Below are 17,211 nucleotides of genomic sequence, written 5' to 3'. Positions count from 1 at the left end.
TTTAAATTTAGTTTCTCAGTGGAATTACAGAACAGCTAGTTTTGTGTAGTCTATGGCATCTATTCTGGTAGTTCTGATAGTCTTAATCCATTTATAATGTAATGTAGGGCTCTTTGATTTCCCACTCTGCTAATTTATTGGTTTTGATTGGAGTGTTGATTTTTGTTTCCTCCTTGCTGTTGTCTTACACAGACCTAGATAGCATACCATTGGGTAAGTATGTATAGCTTTTTGTGTACTGCACAGCTGCATGAGATACTAATAATTATCTGTGTATACTAACTGGCGCATTGTCGAATGTGAATGGCCATGAAGTTTGCATGTACTATTTGGGAAAGGTACATTGGCATCATGATCTCATCACACAAATAAACCAAATGACAATTTATTTGTTCCCCCTTGCTCCCCTCTTGCAGACACCCATGCAAATATGCTTCTTATTATATGCTTACAGAGTTGTTTTTATTTAGGGGTTTCTTTCGTTACCAAAAATTACTAGTTGGATGATAACTGCAACAGGCATGAATGCAACCATTGTGAATGTACTTAAAAGCTTACATTTTTGTTCATTTGGATGCTGTTGCTACTAGGCTCTCCCTGACACAGTTGTGTCCTTACTGTAACACATACAACATTTTTTTAGTTAAAAACATAATTTTAACACATTTTTAGTAGCTCCTTTCTCTATTTTATGGGGAATTGAATGTTTAACTTAAAATGATTTGTAATAAATATGATGGGTGTTAAAGTGTGCATTGCACAGCTTGGCACAGATATTCAGTGGTGGTACATGCCATTTTGTTAATGAATTTGATAATGCCAAGAATGAATTAGAGTTCAAATGAGAAACTTATATTTGTGGTGTCAATTCCATATAAGTATGTGCTTTTTTTCAACCTACTAGAATACTAGAAAGCTATTGCCCAGTCACTAGCCATTATAACTGAATTATATTAGCTGTTATATTCAGTATAGAGAACCAGTTTTGTGTAGTGGTTAAGGTACCAGGCTAGAAGCCAAGAGACCATGAGTTCTAGCCCTGCCTTAGGCACAAAGCCAGCTGGGTGACCTTGGGCCAGCCACTCTTTCTTAGCCCTAGGAAGCAGGTAATGGCAAACCACTTCTGAAATCTTGCCAAGAAAACTGCAGGGACTTGTCCAGGTAGTCGCCAGGAGTCAAAAACTGACTTGAAGGCACCAAATAATAATAATAATAATAATAATAATAATAATAATAATAATAATATCAGTTTTTTTCTGGCCCAAAACTCCTATTGCAGGGTAGTCGACCTGCTGTACTCCAGATACTTTGGATTTCAGCTGCCATCAGTCTTTGTCAGAATAGCCCATGGCAAAAAGTTGTGTGTATTGTGGTTCAGAACATATGAAAGCAGCCAATTTGCTTGCGTTGACTTAAAGGATCAAATGTGAAATGCTCCTCCATACAAATGCCATTGTTTACAGACTTTCAAGCTATTTGCATGGAAAAGATGAAGGGTTCGTAACCATTGATACTTAACCCTGTGTCGTGTGAATTACAGTGACCTCTCCTTCCAGGGTCATCAGGTTCAGTTAAAGGGATCTTGTTTAGCAGACTTCAGATGCACAGAGCAGATCTGTTTATACCATGTGCTTCTATGTGTGCATAAAATCCCATTTGCCATTCTACATATGCATAAAATATGAAAAATAGCATAGTAAAATTCCATTTCCATTTTATATGTGTGTAGAATATGCATATGTCAAATCTTAGATTTAACATTTCGTTTTAATGAACAGTCCTTCCCCCATTAGTCTGTTAAATCAAGGATGTTTTTTTTAAAATTTATTAATTTATTTATTCAATTTGTCCCCGCCCCTCTCCTCCCATCGGGGGACTCTGGGCGGTTATATGTTTTACATATATTATATGTTTCTTGGTCCCTGAAATTATGCACATGATCAAATTGGACTTCATATGCCTTTCTCTAGCCCTCATTTGCCTCCGTCACATCAGAGAGAATGGAGCTACAACAGACAATGCACATACCACTAACATTCCCTTCAGAAGTATAAGATAGAAGCTAGTATCCAACAGCTCTTTTGCTGATTTTCTTTCCTTTACTACAAAGCTATACTTTTTTTTCTTAGTCAACAAACTGCAACATCTTTAAGTAAGCCTGTGTGTTCTTACTTGAGAGTGAGCCTTTCTAGCAAATTTTATTTCACCCCATATTATGTCTTTGTCCTTTTGGTTAAACTAAAGAGTGTGTTTGCTAACTCTCAAGGGAGATTGAAGCTGGCACCATTGGCACAATTTTAGAACTTTACTTCTGATTTTGGAACAGGCCATTTCTAAACTACAGGAAGTGGTCCTCCTTCAAAACAGGCTATTCCAACTGTGAAATGGAGGTTTCAGATAGATCTCTTCCAGCTTTTGAATGCTTCCAATGAGGTCAGAATGGGCATTTTGGGATTAAAACACATTGACCACAAAATATTTTTCAACCTCTACTTGATATCCACGTGTATATTTGAACCAAAGCAACCACCACTATTAAAGTTTTTAAAGTTATCTTTTGACCCTTGATTCACATAGTGGTCTTCAGAAGGTTTTGACCAGCTTCAGCTGGTGCTAGATGGGAATTAATATTTGATGGCAGAAATTAGTGTTTCAATGTCTTGAAATGGTTTTCTTCTAGCTACTAATATTTTTGTTAATATTAATGGTTAATTTAAACTCAGCAGTAGAACTGGAGCCCTATTAGGCTTTCATTCACTTCAAGCAAGTGTTTCTCTTAAGCAAATTGTTATAGTAATAATTTCCTGAATTTATGCTTTATTAAGGCAAGTCAGAATAATTACCTTGAGCAGTAAGTATATGGTGGAATAAGTGCTGGGATGCTATGTCATTGTTATGTATGATCTGGACTTTCTTTGTGGTGTCTTTACAATATTCTTCTCTGTATGGATAGTAGATAATGAGAAAATGTAAGTTGTTCCTTCTGATGCAGAAATCTTTAAAAAGCACAATTGAGTTAAATGTAAAGGATTCAGTTTATGGGTATTATGGAAACTAGGTCAGTTCAATTAAATACTATTTTAAGTAAAAAGTGTTATTAAAACTATGCAATACTGATTAATCTCCCTTCAATCTTTAGTTAGTTTGAAAAGTCCGTACAATAGATGTATTTTTTGTTGATTTGAAATTGGCTAACAAACAATGATTTTGAAAATTTTCTAGAAAATGTGGAAGACAGTACTGATGAAGATGCTCCTTTGAATAGTCCTGTGGCTGAAGGAAGGTGAGATCAGTGCAGATTATAGTCGTTAAATTTTCAATATAGCTTCTCTCAGTACTTTCCTTCTAAGGAAAATAGAGGTAAGCAAAGGAGATAAGCTGTTGTTGCAGACAGTTAACATATATGTGTCTAATGAACTTTTTCTTTAACTATGAATAACATGGTTTAGTTTGAGTTCTTGAGGATCTGCTTTTATGTATGTATGTATGTATCTTGATAAATATGAAGTCTGGATACAGCTGGGTCTCTCAGACATCTGGATAAAAACAAATTATAAACCTGTCCGTCCCACAGGCTCTTAGGGCCCATCATGCTCCTTGTTTGTTTTAGTCCTTTTGAAGAACATGTAGATAAATACAATATCTGGAATCATAATACATATATATTCATTCAGCCATTACTTTGGGGGAGCCTTTCATGTGTTGAACACTTGTATATCCTGTCAAAAAAAAGTAATGTGAAGAAAACTACATTTGGATGATGATGATCAAAGGATGAGCATGTATGTGTCAACCCTGAGACCTGACAGGCCTCCACCCTTTTAGCCTTCCAGGAGGTTTTAAAAGTGGGCTTTTCCCCCAAGCATTGGGATGGGGTGAGGCTGGAGCCCAGTGATTGTGATTGTTGATGTATTGGAGTGTTATTTTAGGGCACTAGGAATTGTTTTTTGAATGCTGGTTTTTATTGTTTCTTCTATGTTTTTATTGCTATTGATGTGAGCCACCCAGAGTGGCACATAAGATGGGTGGCCATATAAGTCTTCTAAATTGTTTATATTGATATAATCACACACCCCTACAGTTTCTTTGATAGAAATAGGTTGGTTGGTGCAACTGCTAGCAGAACTAGCTGCCTAAGAATGGCGGGAGGAGGGGTGCCTTGTTTCTGTGAGGTCTTCCCACTAAACGTATGATTTTGTTTGCAGTTCCTTATCTTCAGATCTTATGAAACTTTGTAGTGAAGTCAAGCCTAAAAGTAAGGTAAGCTATGAGTAAAGGTAAATTTGATAATTCAACTCATATTGAATTAAACTTGTAATGACTGTGTGGAGACATCCTTGTTGGGTTTTGGGAACAATATAGGAGTGGCTTGACACTGTCTTCTTCCAGGAGGCTTTCCAGTCTAGGCTATGCTCTGGGGTTTCCTGATCTTCTCACATCCAAGTACTCACATCCAAGTTCAACTTTGCTCAGCATTTTTTGAGTTCCATCAAGATCAATTAGCTGCTGCCACCTCCTGTGGTCAATAGTATGGCAGCATTTTATATAGCAGTGTCATCATTGGTCCAATCCAATTCATTTGCACTCTTTGAAACTGCCCAGATTCAGAATGCTAGAAGGGGAGTGATAATCTCCCTTCTACGCCCATATCTTTCTTCCAGGCTGTTCTAGTCTTTTTATGATTTAATTGACTGATAGAACCTGGAAGAAAATAAGGGAGTTTTCTTATTCACAGTCCTTCTGTCTTTGTGCTTTCTATTTTGACAAGGGGGACAGAAGAACATAAGAATAAGCTTACCTGTGCAGTGGTGTAGCCCATATGCTACTAGCAATCCACAATCCACGAATGAAACTAGTTACCTTCAGGCAATAGCTGCCTTTTTCAGCACAGATAATGAGGAATAATTTTATTTTGCAGTCAAGGGGACTGGTCTATCTACATTTCAGACTATTCTGTAAGGACTGAAAATTTAGGACGTGTTACTGTATTGTTCTTCCTTTTCCAATCTATTTCAGGCACGCCGTAGGACAACAACCCAGATGGAATTGCTTTATGCTGATAGCAGCGATTTAACATCAGATGTCAGTGCAGGAGACTCAGTTGTGTCTAGTCCTCTTGCATCTGTTGCAGAAGCTCAAGAAAGTGGAGTGGATTCTGACATGAAAGAACCTTCTGCTGGGGACAGAGAGGCCCTTCTATTGCAGTCACCTTTGCCTCCTAAGGCTGTCAGCATGTAAGATTTGTACAGGGGACTGACTTCCTCTTGGCTCCTTAACACACGTCTGGCCGCATTTCATTTGGCTTCAGGATATCTGGAGATCAGCTTTCCGTTTAAAGGAATTCGCAATGTCCCCAGTGCAATTGTCATAGTAGTCTAGTACTAAATACTTCTGCATAGATACTCTTAGCAGATTCATGCGCTATAAACCTGAACTGAGAGCCAGTTTGGTCCAGTGGTTAAGGTTCTGGGCTAGAAACCAGGAGTCTGTGAGTTCTAGTCCTGCCTTAGGCGTGAAAGCCAGCTGGGTGACCTTGGGCCAGTCACTTTCTCTCAGCCCAACTCAGTGCAACTCAGACTAGCCTCCTTGTGGTGCACCCCAGGCAACGTGACTTGTCACGGCTGAATAGTCTGCACATCTGGCTGCTGGACATCACAAGGATTTCCCAGCAAGAAAAAGCAGCATGAACACCGAACTGCTATGCTGTACGATTAAAAAAAAGAAACCCTGAACTCTATCTAAAAATAGTAAAAGAATATTTTATTTTTATTTATTATATTTAGATATATTAAATCCAACAGTAGTTAACAATATTGGTAATGTCATGTTCCCGTTCCGATGTTTATGATTCCTCGTAACGTTTCACATGTCATATCTGCAGTTGCGTGCCTGCCTGGCCACGCTGGTAAATTTCCTTTGTGCTGACTTGTGATCTTCTGGAATGTATGTTTGGGTTATCTCTGCTGTTCAAGGCTACTTTCTCAGGCCGATTCTAACAGTTGCTAGCGTCTGGGGTGGGTGGTTGCTATGCTAGCCTGAGGGGAGGGTTTGCAACAGGAGCAAGGCTTTTTAAGTTTGTAATTGGCACGCTTTTGCTCATTCTCAGCTTTCTTCGTACTTTGCATACTATTCATTCAATAAATTAGTTTTCTCTAGTAACTACTGATGAGACTCCTTTTATTGGAATAGGCAATCATTACATAAAGGTAAAGGATATCTGTTTTGTTTTTGTTGTATAGAGAATATCCTCTCTATAAAAAGGGATGCTTTTGAAATGTCTTTAAAGACATAACTAACTAATGCATGAACAACGTATAGGCCACGTGCAACCCCCAACCCCCATCTAACAGCTCCAGGAGAACCCCTAGATTAAGTTACTGAAATTAAGTAGATCTTTGGTAGTGCAATTTTCTCCTTTTAAATGGAGGGGGCAACAAATACTAATAAACTAAGCCCCTTAACCCACCTATTTTGCCTTTTAAATACTTCTAAACTCTCCATAAATAAAAATCAGCAATAAGATTTCAAAGCTAAGATCTTAAAACCCATGAAATTTCAGGCTTTTGGGTAGGAGGAACCCATGTCATTGAAGAAGCTTATGTAATAGCCATGAGTCATTGACATTAAAAGAGCCACCAGTCATTGACTCGGGGTTTCTTAAGTGGAAGGAGTTGAAGTCCAGGCAGGGTACCCTTATATGGCTTTAGAATCAAAATGGACTTGGCATAGCTTTCTTGAATCACCATTTGGTGTCCAGAAGTTAAATGAAAAAATAGATGAAATTTTGAGCAGCAATTGCACATTCACTGGAATTACATTACTAATGTAGGAGTGGAAGGCCCTCTGATGTTCAGTGAAACTATAATTTCTCCTTCCTTTCTCAGCATAATTCCCAACAAAGTATTGCCCCTATGTGGCAGTTAATATCAGGATTAAAAAAACCATTGGCATCAAGGGGAGCTTGCCTCCAGTATGAAACATTGTACTGTACCTGGGAGCAGGTATTTTCATCTTGAGCATACCTGGGAAACTAGGGTTAAACTACACCATCCCTTTATGTTGGTTTGCCAGTAAAAAATGAAGCACTCTTCTAGTGTTTTTTTAAACAAAAAACCTTCCATGGTATTAAAAAAATAGTATTTATCTCTAAAACGAAAGTCACATAAGTAGATAGGAAGAAAGGAAGAATTAATCACAAAAGGACAGGAAGGGTATGCTTTAATGTATTCATTCTCCTTTCTTTTTCCCTTATTAGCAGTCTTTCTTCCAAATGTCCCAGTAATATCTTGATGTGATACTTTATGGATATCGTATGCTTTTCCATTCATGTGCATTCTCCCTTGGAAAATGTTTGCCCATACTTAGTTATTTACAGTTGGCATTACGCTACCTATCCAAGTGATTCTGGGTGGCTTACGGTAATATATGAAAAAATCTGTAACTTGCAATTACTTAAAATATTTTTAAAAATCTGGGGATGCACTACAAACTCACTTCATCAAATGAAGACCATCAACCCAAGTATTCTTTTTCTGTTGTCACAGGTCCAAACAGGCATCATCTCCGACAGACAAAAAAATGCCAGAATCTTCACCTGTATCAAAGAGAAAAAGCTATGAGAAATCTGTAGATAAGCCGAAGTCAAAAGAACAAAAACAGTAAGATGCTTCACTTTAAATAACATTGATTTTATTTATTGTGTCCTATAAATAAAAGTTGAAAGTGATTTTGCTTTGTTGAAGAAGATGCCTTTGTAACCCTGCTTCTGCATCTCACTTAGTGGTACACTTAAAAGCAGTGTGTAAGCGTCATTAATATTGACTAATTATTTATTATTGAGGGCTCTCAATCTTGGAACAATGCGTTTTCCATTGTACAGCTCTCATATTTACATTTTCCTTCTTCCATAGCCCTTAATTTGTTTTAAGTTATCATACTGCCATCTTGTGGTGGTATATTTTATTATCTTCATGTTCTACCAGAGGAGCTTGCAATAAACACTTCTAAATTAATCAAGCAGGCATCGGTGGGCTAGTCCAAAGCCTACTTTGTTAATTTTAACCTCTCTATTTCATTTGCTTTTTATTATTTTTATTTTTTATTTACAATTGGCTTTTAATGTTTAATTTTTTTCTTGTAGCTCAGATTCTGGAACCTCAGAGGCTAGTCTGTCACCACCTCCTTCCCCACCAAGCCGGCCCCGTAATGAACTGAATGTTTTTAGCCGTCTTACTGTTTCTCAGGGAAACCCATCAGTTCAGAAGGATAAGTAAGTCACAAAGTAAAGATTCAAACCCCCACAGCATCAATGGTACCCAAAGCGCACATGAGCCTGCAGCAGAGCTTCAGAATGCTTTGGCTGTGGCCATCTCATGCTAGAGCTGAAAATACAATTCATTTGTTGCTTCCACACCCTTAGAATATGACATTCCTAATTACATAAACTATATTTCCTGCTGAAGCCTTAATGCCTGTGTAAAATCATATTCCCCGTAACCTCTGAATAGCCAGTTTTTCATCCAAAGTCTTAGGGGCATGGGAGTACCTCTGTGAATTTCTGTGCTGTTGAGTGGTGCAGTGTCAGCATTCATATAATTATGGCATTCCTACACAAGTGGATTAACTGGCAACTTGCACTCTCATTTGCCCCGAACCACACTTTCAGGGCAAAGAAAGAACTGGAAATACTGACTACAGGAAACTTTAGTACTTTTTGCTTTGTTCAGTATTTCTTTTTAAGTGGTAGCAATTTGAGTTGATCCAGATTCTTTATTTCAAGTGTGCTGCACTTTCAGTGCTAATATATTGTGTTTAACTTTCAGTTTTTGGCAGTTGTGTTGTAGGCCTTTTTTTTTTTCTGCTTTGCTGGTCTTTCTGTAGTGTTGATTTAAAGTTTCCCTCCACCCCCCTTGCAATCAATTTATGGTTGCTGTACATGTTTCTAACAGTTCTTGCAATCCACTGAGATGTTTTAGCCCATGCTTGGACCTATTATACTAGCTAAAAGAAGTAACAATTCTATAATTTTAATTACTGAAATTGGACATAATGGTATATAAGAACTGTTGGTCTGCTTTGAGCTTTCATGATTGTTACTCAGATTTCAACTGTTCAACTCGTTGATTGTGGTGAGGAATGCAGTATCTTTAACTGTTAAAAGAATACTGATGTGGTGTTCTTTAAAATTGGGCTATTTTTAAAGGATTACAAAATGAAGTGCAGAAATTGTATGATTCTGTCTTGATTCAAGAGAAGAAAACACAAAAGGTTAACCTCTTATAGGCAATTTAATTATGATTTTGAACATGATTCCAGAACTGATCTCCCCTCCATGCATGTACAAATGAACAAAAAAGCAGAAGGCTACATGTTACATTAAGTCATTTTATCAAGGCGCTCTGCCCACAGATTTTTTTTAAAATAATTATTAAGGAAGCTGGAAATGGCTTGTACAAAGTCTCTTTGATAGAAGCTCCATTTCTTCCCCCCAGAGAAATAGGTTTTCTGCATATTCTCCCAACATTACCAAACCTGGTTAGGCCTGTTTGGATATAGTTTACAGACTGTTTTTTCTTCCTTTTAGTAGCAGTGCTGTTTTTTTTTCCTCTTCTTTCTTTACCCTGATGATATCTGTAATCTTTCTCCATAATCTTACTACTGTTTATTGTAGGTCTGATGAAAGTGATTCTTCTCTGTCGGAGGTACACAGGTACTTGGTCTTCGTCCTTTTCATCTTCTGGACTCTTAATGTTACACTTAATATTTTTACTTGCAGTTCCTAACTTAACTAACTAAACTTTTTTGCATGATTTTTTTTTTTTTTAACTCTGTGCTCCTCAAAGCATTTCTGTGTCTCTTGGATCATTTTTAATTTTTTTTTCTGAAGCATTCCTGTTCTGTTTGATTTAAAAAAAGTATCTCCAGCATGTGCACTAATTTCTCTCTGGAAATCATCCCTGGTGGTGTGCCTGTTTTTACTTATTTCTTTCTCTCTCTTTTAATCTTTTAATAAACTCATGGCAGACATTCTCACTTTGCTTTGTTGAAAGTGATAGTCTATAATGAACTGTGTAGGAAAGACATGTTTTCATTTTACATTCACATATATTCACAACGGTTCTTGAATCGTAAAGATGCTAATAGCAGCAGATCTGTAAGGGAAATTTGTGTCATTGAAATAGAAATTATCAATAATTACACAGAGCATGTATCATTCTTAAATCTTAAGCATAGAACAACCCCCCCGCAACCGATTCCCAATACATACATGAAACTAGGGTGTAACTAAATAGTTGAACAGAGTTTGTAAATCAACATGTTGCAAATAAGAAAGATTTAGAAGAATGTACTGTATTTCAGCTGCCCTGTATTTAAATTATGCTTTCATTTAGATATGTACAGAATAAAATACATAATATTTTTCAGGTAGTAGAGTACTGTTGGATATTTAGAGCTCTCTGCCTGTAATAGTTTCTTGGTTCATTGTTACTGAGAGGGTCCATCTCTTGGTGCATAGGCCTCTGCTATGTATCTGTGGCCCATATGTACAAAGTCCTGGCACATTTAATTCCTCTTTTGGAATGGAATGAATATCAATTGAGCTTGTTTCATTTTATTGGAAATTTCTTATCCAACATACAAGATTTTTCTTGAATTATTTCTTTCTTCTTTGTTCCCCTATCAAGGCTTTTATTGGTTTTCTTCATTCTGTCTTTATTGCCTGTTTTCACTCTTCACATTCTAGCTTTCTTAAAAAAAGTTCTGTATGACGTGTTTTTATTTTTTGTTTGCATACAAAGCACCTATATTTGAAAGATATGGAGAGTCTAATTCATTAACTATTTAAACAACCATATTTGTTAGGAATGACAGGTTCATTTTTTCTTGATAGATATATCAGTTTATTATGACTAACTGTCCTAACAGTCAGGAATCATGCTGAGACGAGGAATAGGTCTCTAGTGTTTATTGCTGCTACATAAGACAGAAAATCCTAACAAACTGAAGAAGCGTGGGAAAAACCCAGACAGATAAACCCCAAAGTTAAGGCAGGTCTGATCTGTCTCTCTCTGAATGGCTGCTTAATTCCTCAGTACTACGCATGCGTTTTCCCCCCTGGATAGAGGCCCCCTCCTGCTCGCCATCAGTACTCATGACACTAACTTCTTCCTATGGTTTTCCTAACTATATGCACTTTATATCTTTTTCTTGGCAGAATAATTTCAGTTGCATCCCTTAAGCAGATGTAAAACTATACATGCTTCAATTATATTTCACTTTTCTAATCTATAATTTAAAGAGTAGAAAGGTTTTCCATATCTCCTAGGCTTTGATTTAATGTACATATTCTTTTATTATTCATATCACTAATAGAATACATTAGCATCTTAATACATAACAAGGGCCCTTCAGATCTGATATAGATATATTCAAAATGAGTCTGTAGAGTACATAATATTGACTTCTGTACTTCTTCTTGGCTTTATAGTTCAGATTTCAGATCTTGAAAATATACCATTCAATTGGCTCTACTTTAATATAATCTCCAGCATAATGTTTTGCTGTTGGTTATGAGATTAGAACTATGGTACAGCATTAAGACTTTCCCATTTTTCTGAATCCAAGCTTTAAATGTTCTCTCCTTGTTTACAGAGGTTTGTAAACATAAATATTTCCTTGAGCCAAAGTTGATTACCTGGAAAAGTCCATGATATTTTCTTGGTGACGGTGGAGAAGTGGTTTGCCATTGGCTTTTTCTGAAATGTTTTTTTCAGCTTTTCATTCTAGTCTAGAGCCCTGGGATTTCCTCAGAATCTCCAGTCCAAGTACTAACCAAATCTAACCATGCTTAATTTTTTATGAGATCATGCAATGGATGATCTCCAGATATGGTGTCTCTCTGCTGAAAAAAGTTCTTTGATAGAGAATAGAGCAATTTTTCTCAAAATTTCCCTGCTGCACTCCCTCCCTCAATTGCTGTTCTGTAGATTTCTAGAGCAGATTTGGGTGGTTGTAAGGCCATAGGAAGTTGAAGAATCATCTCTGTCTTTGAGACAGGTTTGCTCTGTTAAAGAGCCTTCTGTCTAGCAACTTAACACAATGGAAGAAATTAAAATCTTTCATAAATCATTTGGGAAATCATCCAAAGATAATTCAGTGGCTTTGCAGGTTATTTTATTAATAGCATTGCCACTAGTAGAGTTGTATATGTGTGCACAATGAATGTCATAAAATCATGAATGAAGCTGGCAAAGTATGTGTATGTATGTGTGAGCATGTGTGTACATACACATAATGTAGGCTATGGTTAGGTAAAGGGCATCAGGAAATACTTTTTTTTCTCTCCCATTCTACTTTTGGAATATTTGATTTTCCTTAGCATAGAATGTGGATTTGGATAAGTAAATAGACTGGATGTAGGAAACATATTGCCCTGGTTTGGTACAATCCCACTGACTCTGATTTGGCCATAGAAAGCCTTTTCTCTCTCTCTCCTTACAAAGCAACAGTAATTAGCCAAGTAGAGTAATTGGAACTGCCTATAGCATTGCAACCAGTGGCTGAGATGTCCACTGTGATGGAAGATAGTATCTGTAAATTTGTGTGCTGCTCAAGACTGTTTGGTCCATGATCAAGCTAAACTTTTCCACTGCTACTCTCTTGGCCGACAAACATAGGTTGGGAAAAATTCACTTGATCAAAGAGCAGGTGTATGTCCTGTTATATAGCCACAGCAGAGCATACATTCATAGATATTCTGTCAAGAGATTTCCTTTCTTAATCTATAGCTTCATGAAAGACTTCCAATAATGCAGGGCAAGGTGGCTGGAATAGTAAAATCTGGTTAAAAATGACCTGATTCAATGACTACTGTATGGTTCTTTTTCCCATTTAGAGGCATAATCAATCCAGTTTCTTCAAAATGTGCCCGACCTTTTCCAATTCAGTGTACCTATATTGCTGAAGGTCATACGAAGGCTGTGCTTTGTGTTGATTCTACTGATGATCTTCTCTTCACTGGATCAAAAGGTTTGATGGGTTTCCATTGAGTTTACTGTATGTAGCTTATTGATGGGGTTACCAAAAGATAATAAAATGTTCTTAGAAAATACCTACATGTTACATTTCAAGCCTGTGTGACTCCATTGATTTGATTTGAATTGGAGATTTGAGAATCAAATCCAGGAGGCATATAAATTTGCAATTCAAGATTCAAGGGCAAACTGATGCAATTTGGACCAATTTGAGATTTGACAGGGAAAAAAATCTGCAGACTATAACAGGGAAGCATCAAAGTACCAGCATTAGCTTATTTTTTGGCAGGACAAGATGACAGTAGCAGGGATAATAGACCATTTAGAGGACTGTAGGTCTGCCAGGGGTCAGCTGTACACCTTCAAGATATTCACAATAATAGTAGCAGGGATGAGGAATTAACAGCACTGAAACCTCCAAATTGCTTGTAAAAAGGTTGGTTCAGATGATTCAATACACAAAGTGTCCTACTTGGACTTAAAAGTAAATTTTTCAAAAACAGTGTAAAAAGCTCTCTTCCATTTGTTTTTCTAAGGTGCCAGGCCTAGCATAACACTGAAGAAAGACCATTAACTTGGCATGGTAGATGAGGTGGGTTTTTGTTGCTACTGATCATTGGCTTTCTGGAATGCCAAGAGAGTTGGCATAGCTGTTTGGCAAACTTGGCTGCTCTTAGGAAGGAAGGGAGGACTGGCTATACTAGGCCAGAGTAGGAACATTGGAGAAACCTGGCTGTTTTGGAAAGAATTACTATGGACTTAGTCTTGTAGGGTAGCACAGTTTTTCTGCCTCTGATCCTGGTTTTGGAGGGGAGGCAGGAACATTGTACGAGCATGCTGATCAGCTTGTCTTTTCTTGGGAAGTACCCCTTCACCAGTAGCAGAACCTGGTTGTATCTTCTGGGTGATTGACATAATTAGCAAAGGAAACTGAAACAAGTTGGCACAGTGAGATACATTGTCAGAGAGATAGATAAGCCACAGAGAAAGGATCTGGCACTAAATATAGGCAATTTGTAGCCTAGTTAACCACTGTTCTTAAAAACGGTAAATGTTTGGGCCATTGTCTAGATGTATTAGCCTAGCACTTAGTTGCTCATTGTTGAGAGACTTACATCGGCCATAATGGTGCAGAAATTAAAAGTTTGACCCAAGAGTGAATATTGGAGTCCCTTGAGTTCATATTCAAAGTGCTGAGAACAGAACTGAATTCCCAGCTGTGTTGAAAAGAGCAGCACAAAAGCATAACATTCTATTAACACAAGAGAGATCAAAGTTAAGGTTTGTGGTTGGCTGCATTAAAGACTTTGAAGCAGTAATTGAAACCCAAAGCAATGTTAGCCTTAACTCCCCAAAAGAACTCAAGACCAAGAATTTGATGAGGTGATTAAATTAATTGGCTGGCAACTTACGTGTCAGAGAGCCCATGGCTCCAATTTTATCTTCTTCTGCCTTCCCCATTCTGCATATTCTCTGGATTACACAAGTGTTCTATTCCAGGAACCCTTGCATGTCATTTTTTCCATATATCAGATTTTTGTCACACACATGCCACAGTGGTGACCACACTTTTGCACCCTTTGCCTAAGGTTGGCTTGCCTGAGCTAGAAACTTCCTGTATGTGGAAATAAAGCTGCCACATCATATATTACCTATAATAACTCCAGAACTATGGTTACAACAATGTCACTATGCAATAAATATGGAATAACTAGAGAAAAGCCATCAAAGCAGCAAACCACTTTGACGCAGCGGCGCTGCGGGTTAAACCGCTGAGCTGCTGAGCTGGCCGATTGGAAGGTCAGCGGTTCGAATCCGCGTGATGGGATGAGCTCCTGTTGCTAGTCCCAGCTCCTGCCAACCTAGCAGTTTGAAAACATGCCAATGTGAGTAGATTAATAGGTACCGCTTCGGCGGGCAGGTAACCGCGTTCCGTGTAGTCATGCTGGCCACATGACCGCGGAAGTGTCTTCGGACAAACGCCGGCTCTTCGGCTTTGAAACGGAGATGAGCACCACCCCCTAGAGTCGGAGACGACTGGACTTAATGTCAAGGGAAACCTTTACCTAAGCACTTCGTAGTCACTTGGTTGAATTTGTTGCTTCAGAGCAGATCCCTTTGAATCATGGATTTGTTTTTTGATGGGGCAAATTGGTAGAAATCTCATTGAATTTAAGCTTTGTATCACTCTGTTACATTTGTCATACAGGAAGAAGCTCTACCACAAAAACAGTTTCTGTCTACTTTTCTTCATTTCTTTGCTATTTAACTTCCTACTTCACTCCTAATTTTCTTCGCTGTCCACATCCCCACCCTGTACCCCCACCCAGCTTCACAGTTCATTAAAAAAGATAGCTACTAAAAAAGAAGCCAGACAATGGAAGGGAAGTCCAATTACCAAATAAACTATCCCGAAATAATTAACAAGCTTTCCAATGTTGCATCCCTCTTGATTTGTTTGGATGTTAAGCCAAGTGAGAAAAGAAGAAAAGATTGTTTTTAATCTCAAGGTTGATGGGTGTGAGGATCTAGCAGCCTTAATTAAATTTACTTCATTAGAAAATATTTATTTATTTATTAGATTTATAAGGCTGCCCAACTTAAACAACATGACTCTGGGTGGTGTACAGCATAAGAACAAATAACAAAATCCCACCACCACATAATGTTAAACATATACAATATATAAAGATAAAAGATGGTTTCTTGACTGCAGTTAGCACTTCTAAAATAAACATGGTAGGGCACAATGAGTGTTGTAAATCACAGAATACTGATAAACCAACATATATGCCCTGGTCATCTCCCATATAGACTACTGTAATGCGCTCTACATGGGGCTACCCTTGAAGAATATCTGGAAGCTACAATGGTTCAGAACGCAGCTGTGTGGGCAATTTTAGGTGCCCCAAGGTCGGCACATGTAACAACTTTGCTATGTGAGCTGCACTGGCTTCCAGTTTGCTTCCAGGTCCAATTCAAGGTGTTGGTTATCACCTTTAAAGCCCTACATGGCTTGGGGCCAGGCTACCTGAGGGAGCGTCTCATCCCCATCACATCGACCTGTCCCACCCAGTCATGCAGGGAGGGCATGTTACAGACCCCATCTGTAAGAGAATTCCATATGGCGGGGTCCAGGAAACGGGTCTTATCTGCAGTAGCTCCCACCCTCTGGAACATTCTCCCCCTGGAGGGTGAGACAAGCCCTCTCTCTCCTGGACTTCCGTAAAAAATTAAAAACCTGGTTCTGCCAGCATGCCTGGAGTAGGAAGGGGAATAGTCATTCCTTGGGATAGCTAGCGCCCTAGAATGGCCGTTTATACTCACGGACCGAGATACAATCTTTAGCCATCTGGATTTTATCACATTTTATATTTTTATTGTCTATTTATATTCATATTTATTGTATTTATAATGGTATTGAATTTTAAACTTTGCTTTTGTTGTAAACTGCCCAGAGTCCCTCCTTTGGGGGGGAGATGGGTGGTGATAAATTAGATAGATAGATAGATAGATAGATAGATAGATAGATAGGTAGATAGATAGGTAGATAGGTAGGTAGATAGATAGATAGATAGATAGATAGATAGATAGATAGATAGATAGATAGATAGATAGATAGATAGATATAAAACCACTACTGACAGCAGGTACCTCATTTAGCTGGGGTGCTTTATATTTCCTAGTTATGCTATTCCTGTAGAGCTTGAAAAAGAATCATCTTGCAGTTCAGATTCCCAGGCTTCTGTTGTGCAGATCTAATTTGCCAATTTTAAGAAGTCACTCACAATCCTTTTTATCTCCATTAACATCAGAAGTATTTTGTCAATGAATTAACCTTTTCATTTGACTGCATTTTTAATTTTTAATTTATTTATTTTCTATCCCGCCTTTATTATTTTTATAAATAACTCAAGGCAGCGAACATACCTAATACTCTTTCCTCCTCCTATTTTCCCCACAACAACCACCCCGTGAGGTGGGTTGGGCTGAGGGAGAGTGACTGGCCCAAGGTCACCCAGCCGGCTTTCATGCCTAAGGCAGGACTAGAATTCACAGACTCCTGGTTTCTAGCTGGTTGCCTTAACCACTATATGTTTTTGTCACCACCCATCTCACTCAAAGAGCGACTCTGGGCAGTTTACAGTAAAATTATAGTTATCAAGAAAGTAAAATT

At 38.0% G+C, this 17,211-nt stretch overlaps 1 protein-coding gene across 7 annotated transcripts in view; it reads left to right on the top strand.

Moving 5' to 3' along the window:
* KIF21A (kinesin family member 21A) overlaps positions 1-17,211 on the top strand; it is a 95,949-nt gene that overhangs the window by 67,259 nt on the left and 11,479 nt on the right. For 2 of the 7 annotated variants that reach the window (XM_063307969.1, XM_063307971.1), the window contains 8 exons: positions 193-213; positions 3,223-3,283; positions 4,206-4,260; positions 5,017-5,234; positions 7,545-7,658; positions 8,141-8,269; positions 9,671-9,709; positions 12,896-13,029. In XM_063307969.1, the coding sequence (XP_063164039.1) occupies positions 193-213; positions 3,223-3,283; positions 4,206-4,260; positions 5,017-5,234; positions 7,545-7,658; positions 8,141-8,269; positions 9,671-9,709; positions 12,896-13,029 (771 nt within the window). The remainder of the gene's footprint in view (positions 1-192; positions 214-3,222; positions 3,284-4,205; positions 4,261-5,016; positions 5,235-7,544; positions 7,659-8,140; positions 8,270-9,670; positions 9,710-12,895; positions 13,030-17,211) is intronic. The other 5 variants (XM_063307970.1, XM_063307972.1, XM_063307975.1 and 2 more) reach the window with 5 other exon arrangements.

Source organism: Candoia aspera, chromosome 7 (assembly GCF_035149785.1).
Source record: "Candoia aspera isolate rCanAsp1 chromosome 7, rCanAsp1.hap2, whole genome shotgun sequence".
NCBI classification, from domain to species: Eukaryota; Metazoa; Chordata; class Lepidosauria; order Squamata; family Boidae; genus Candoia; species Candoia aspera.
This window is presented reverse-complemented; position numbering and strand designations above follow the sequence as displayed.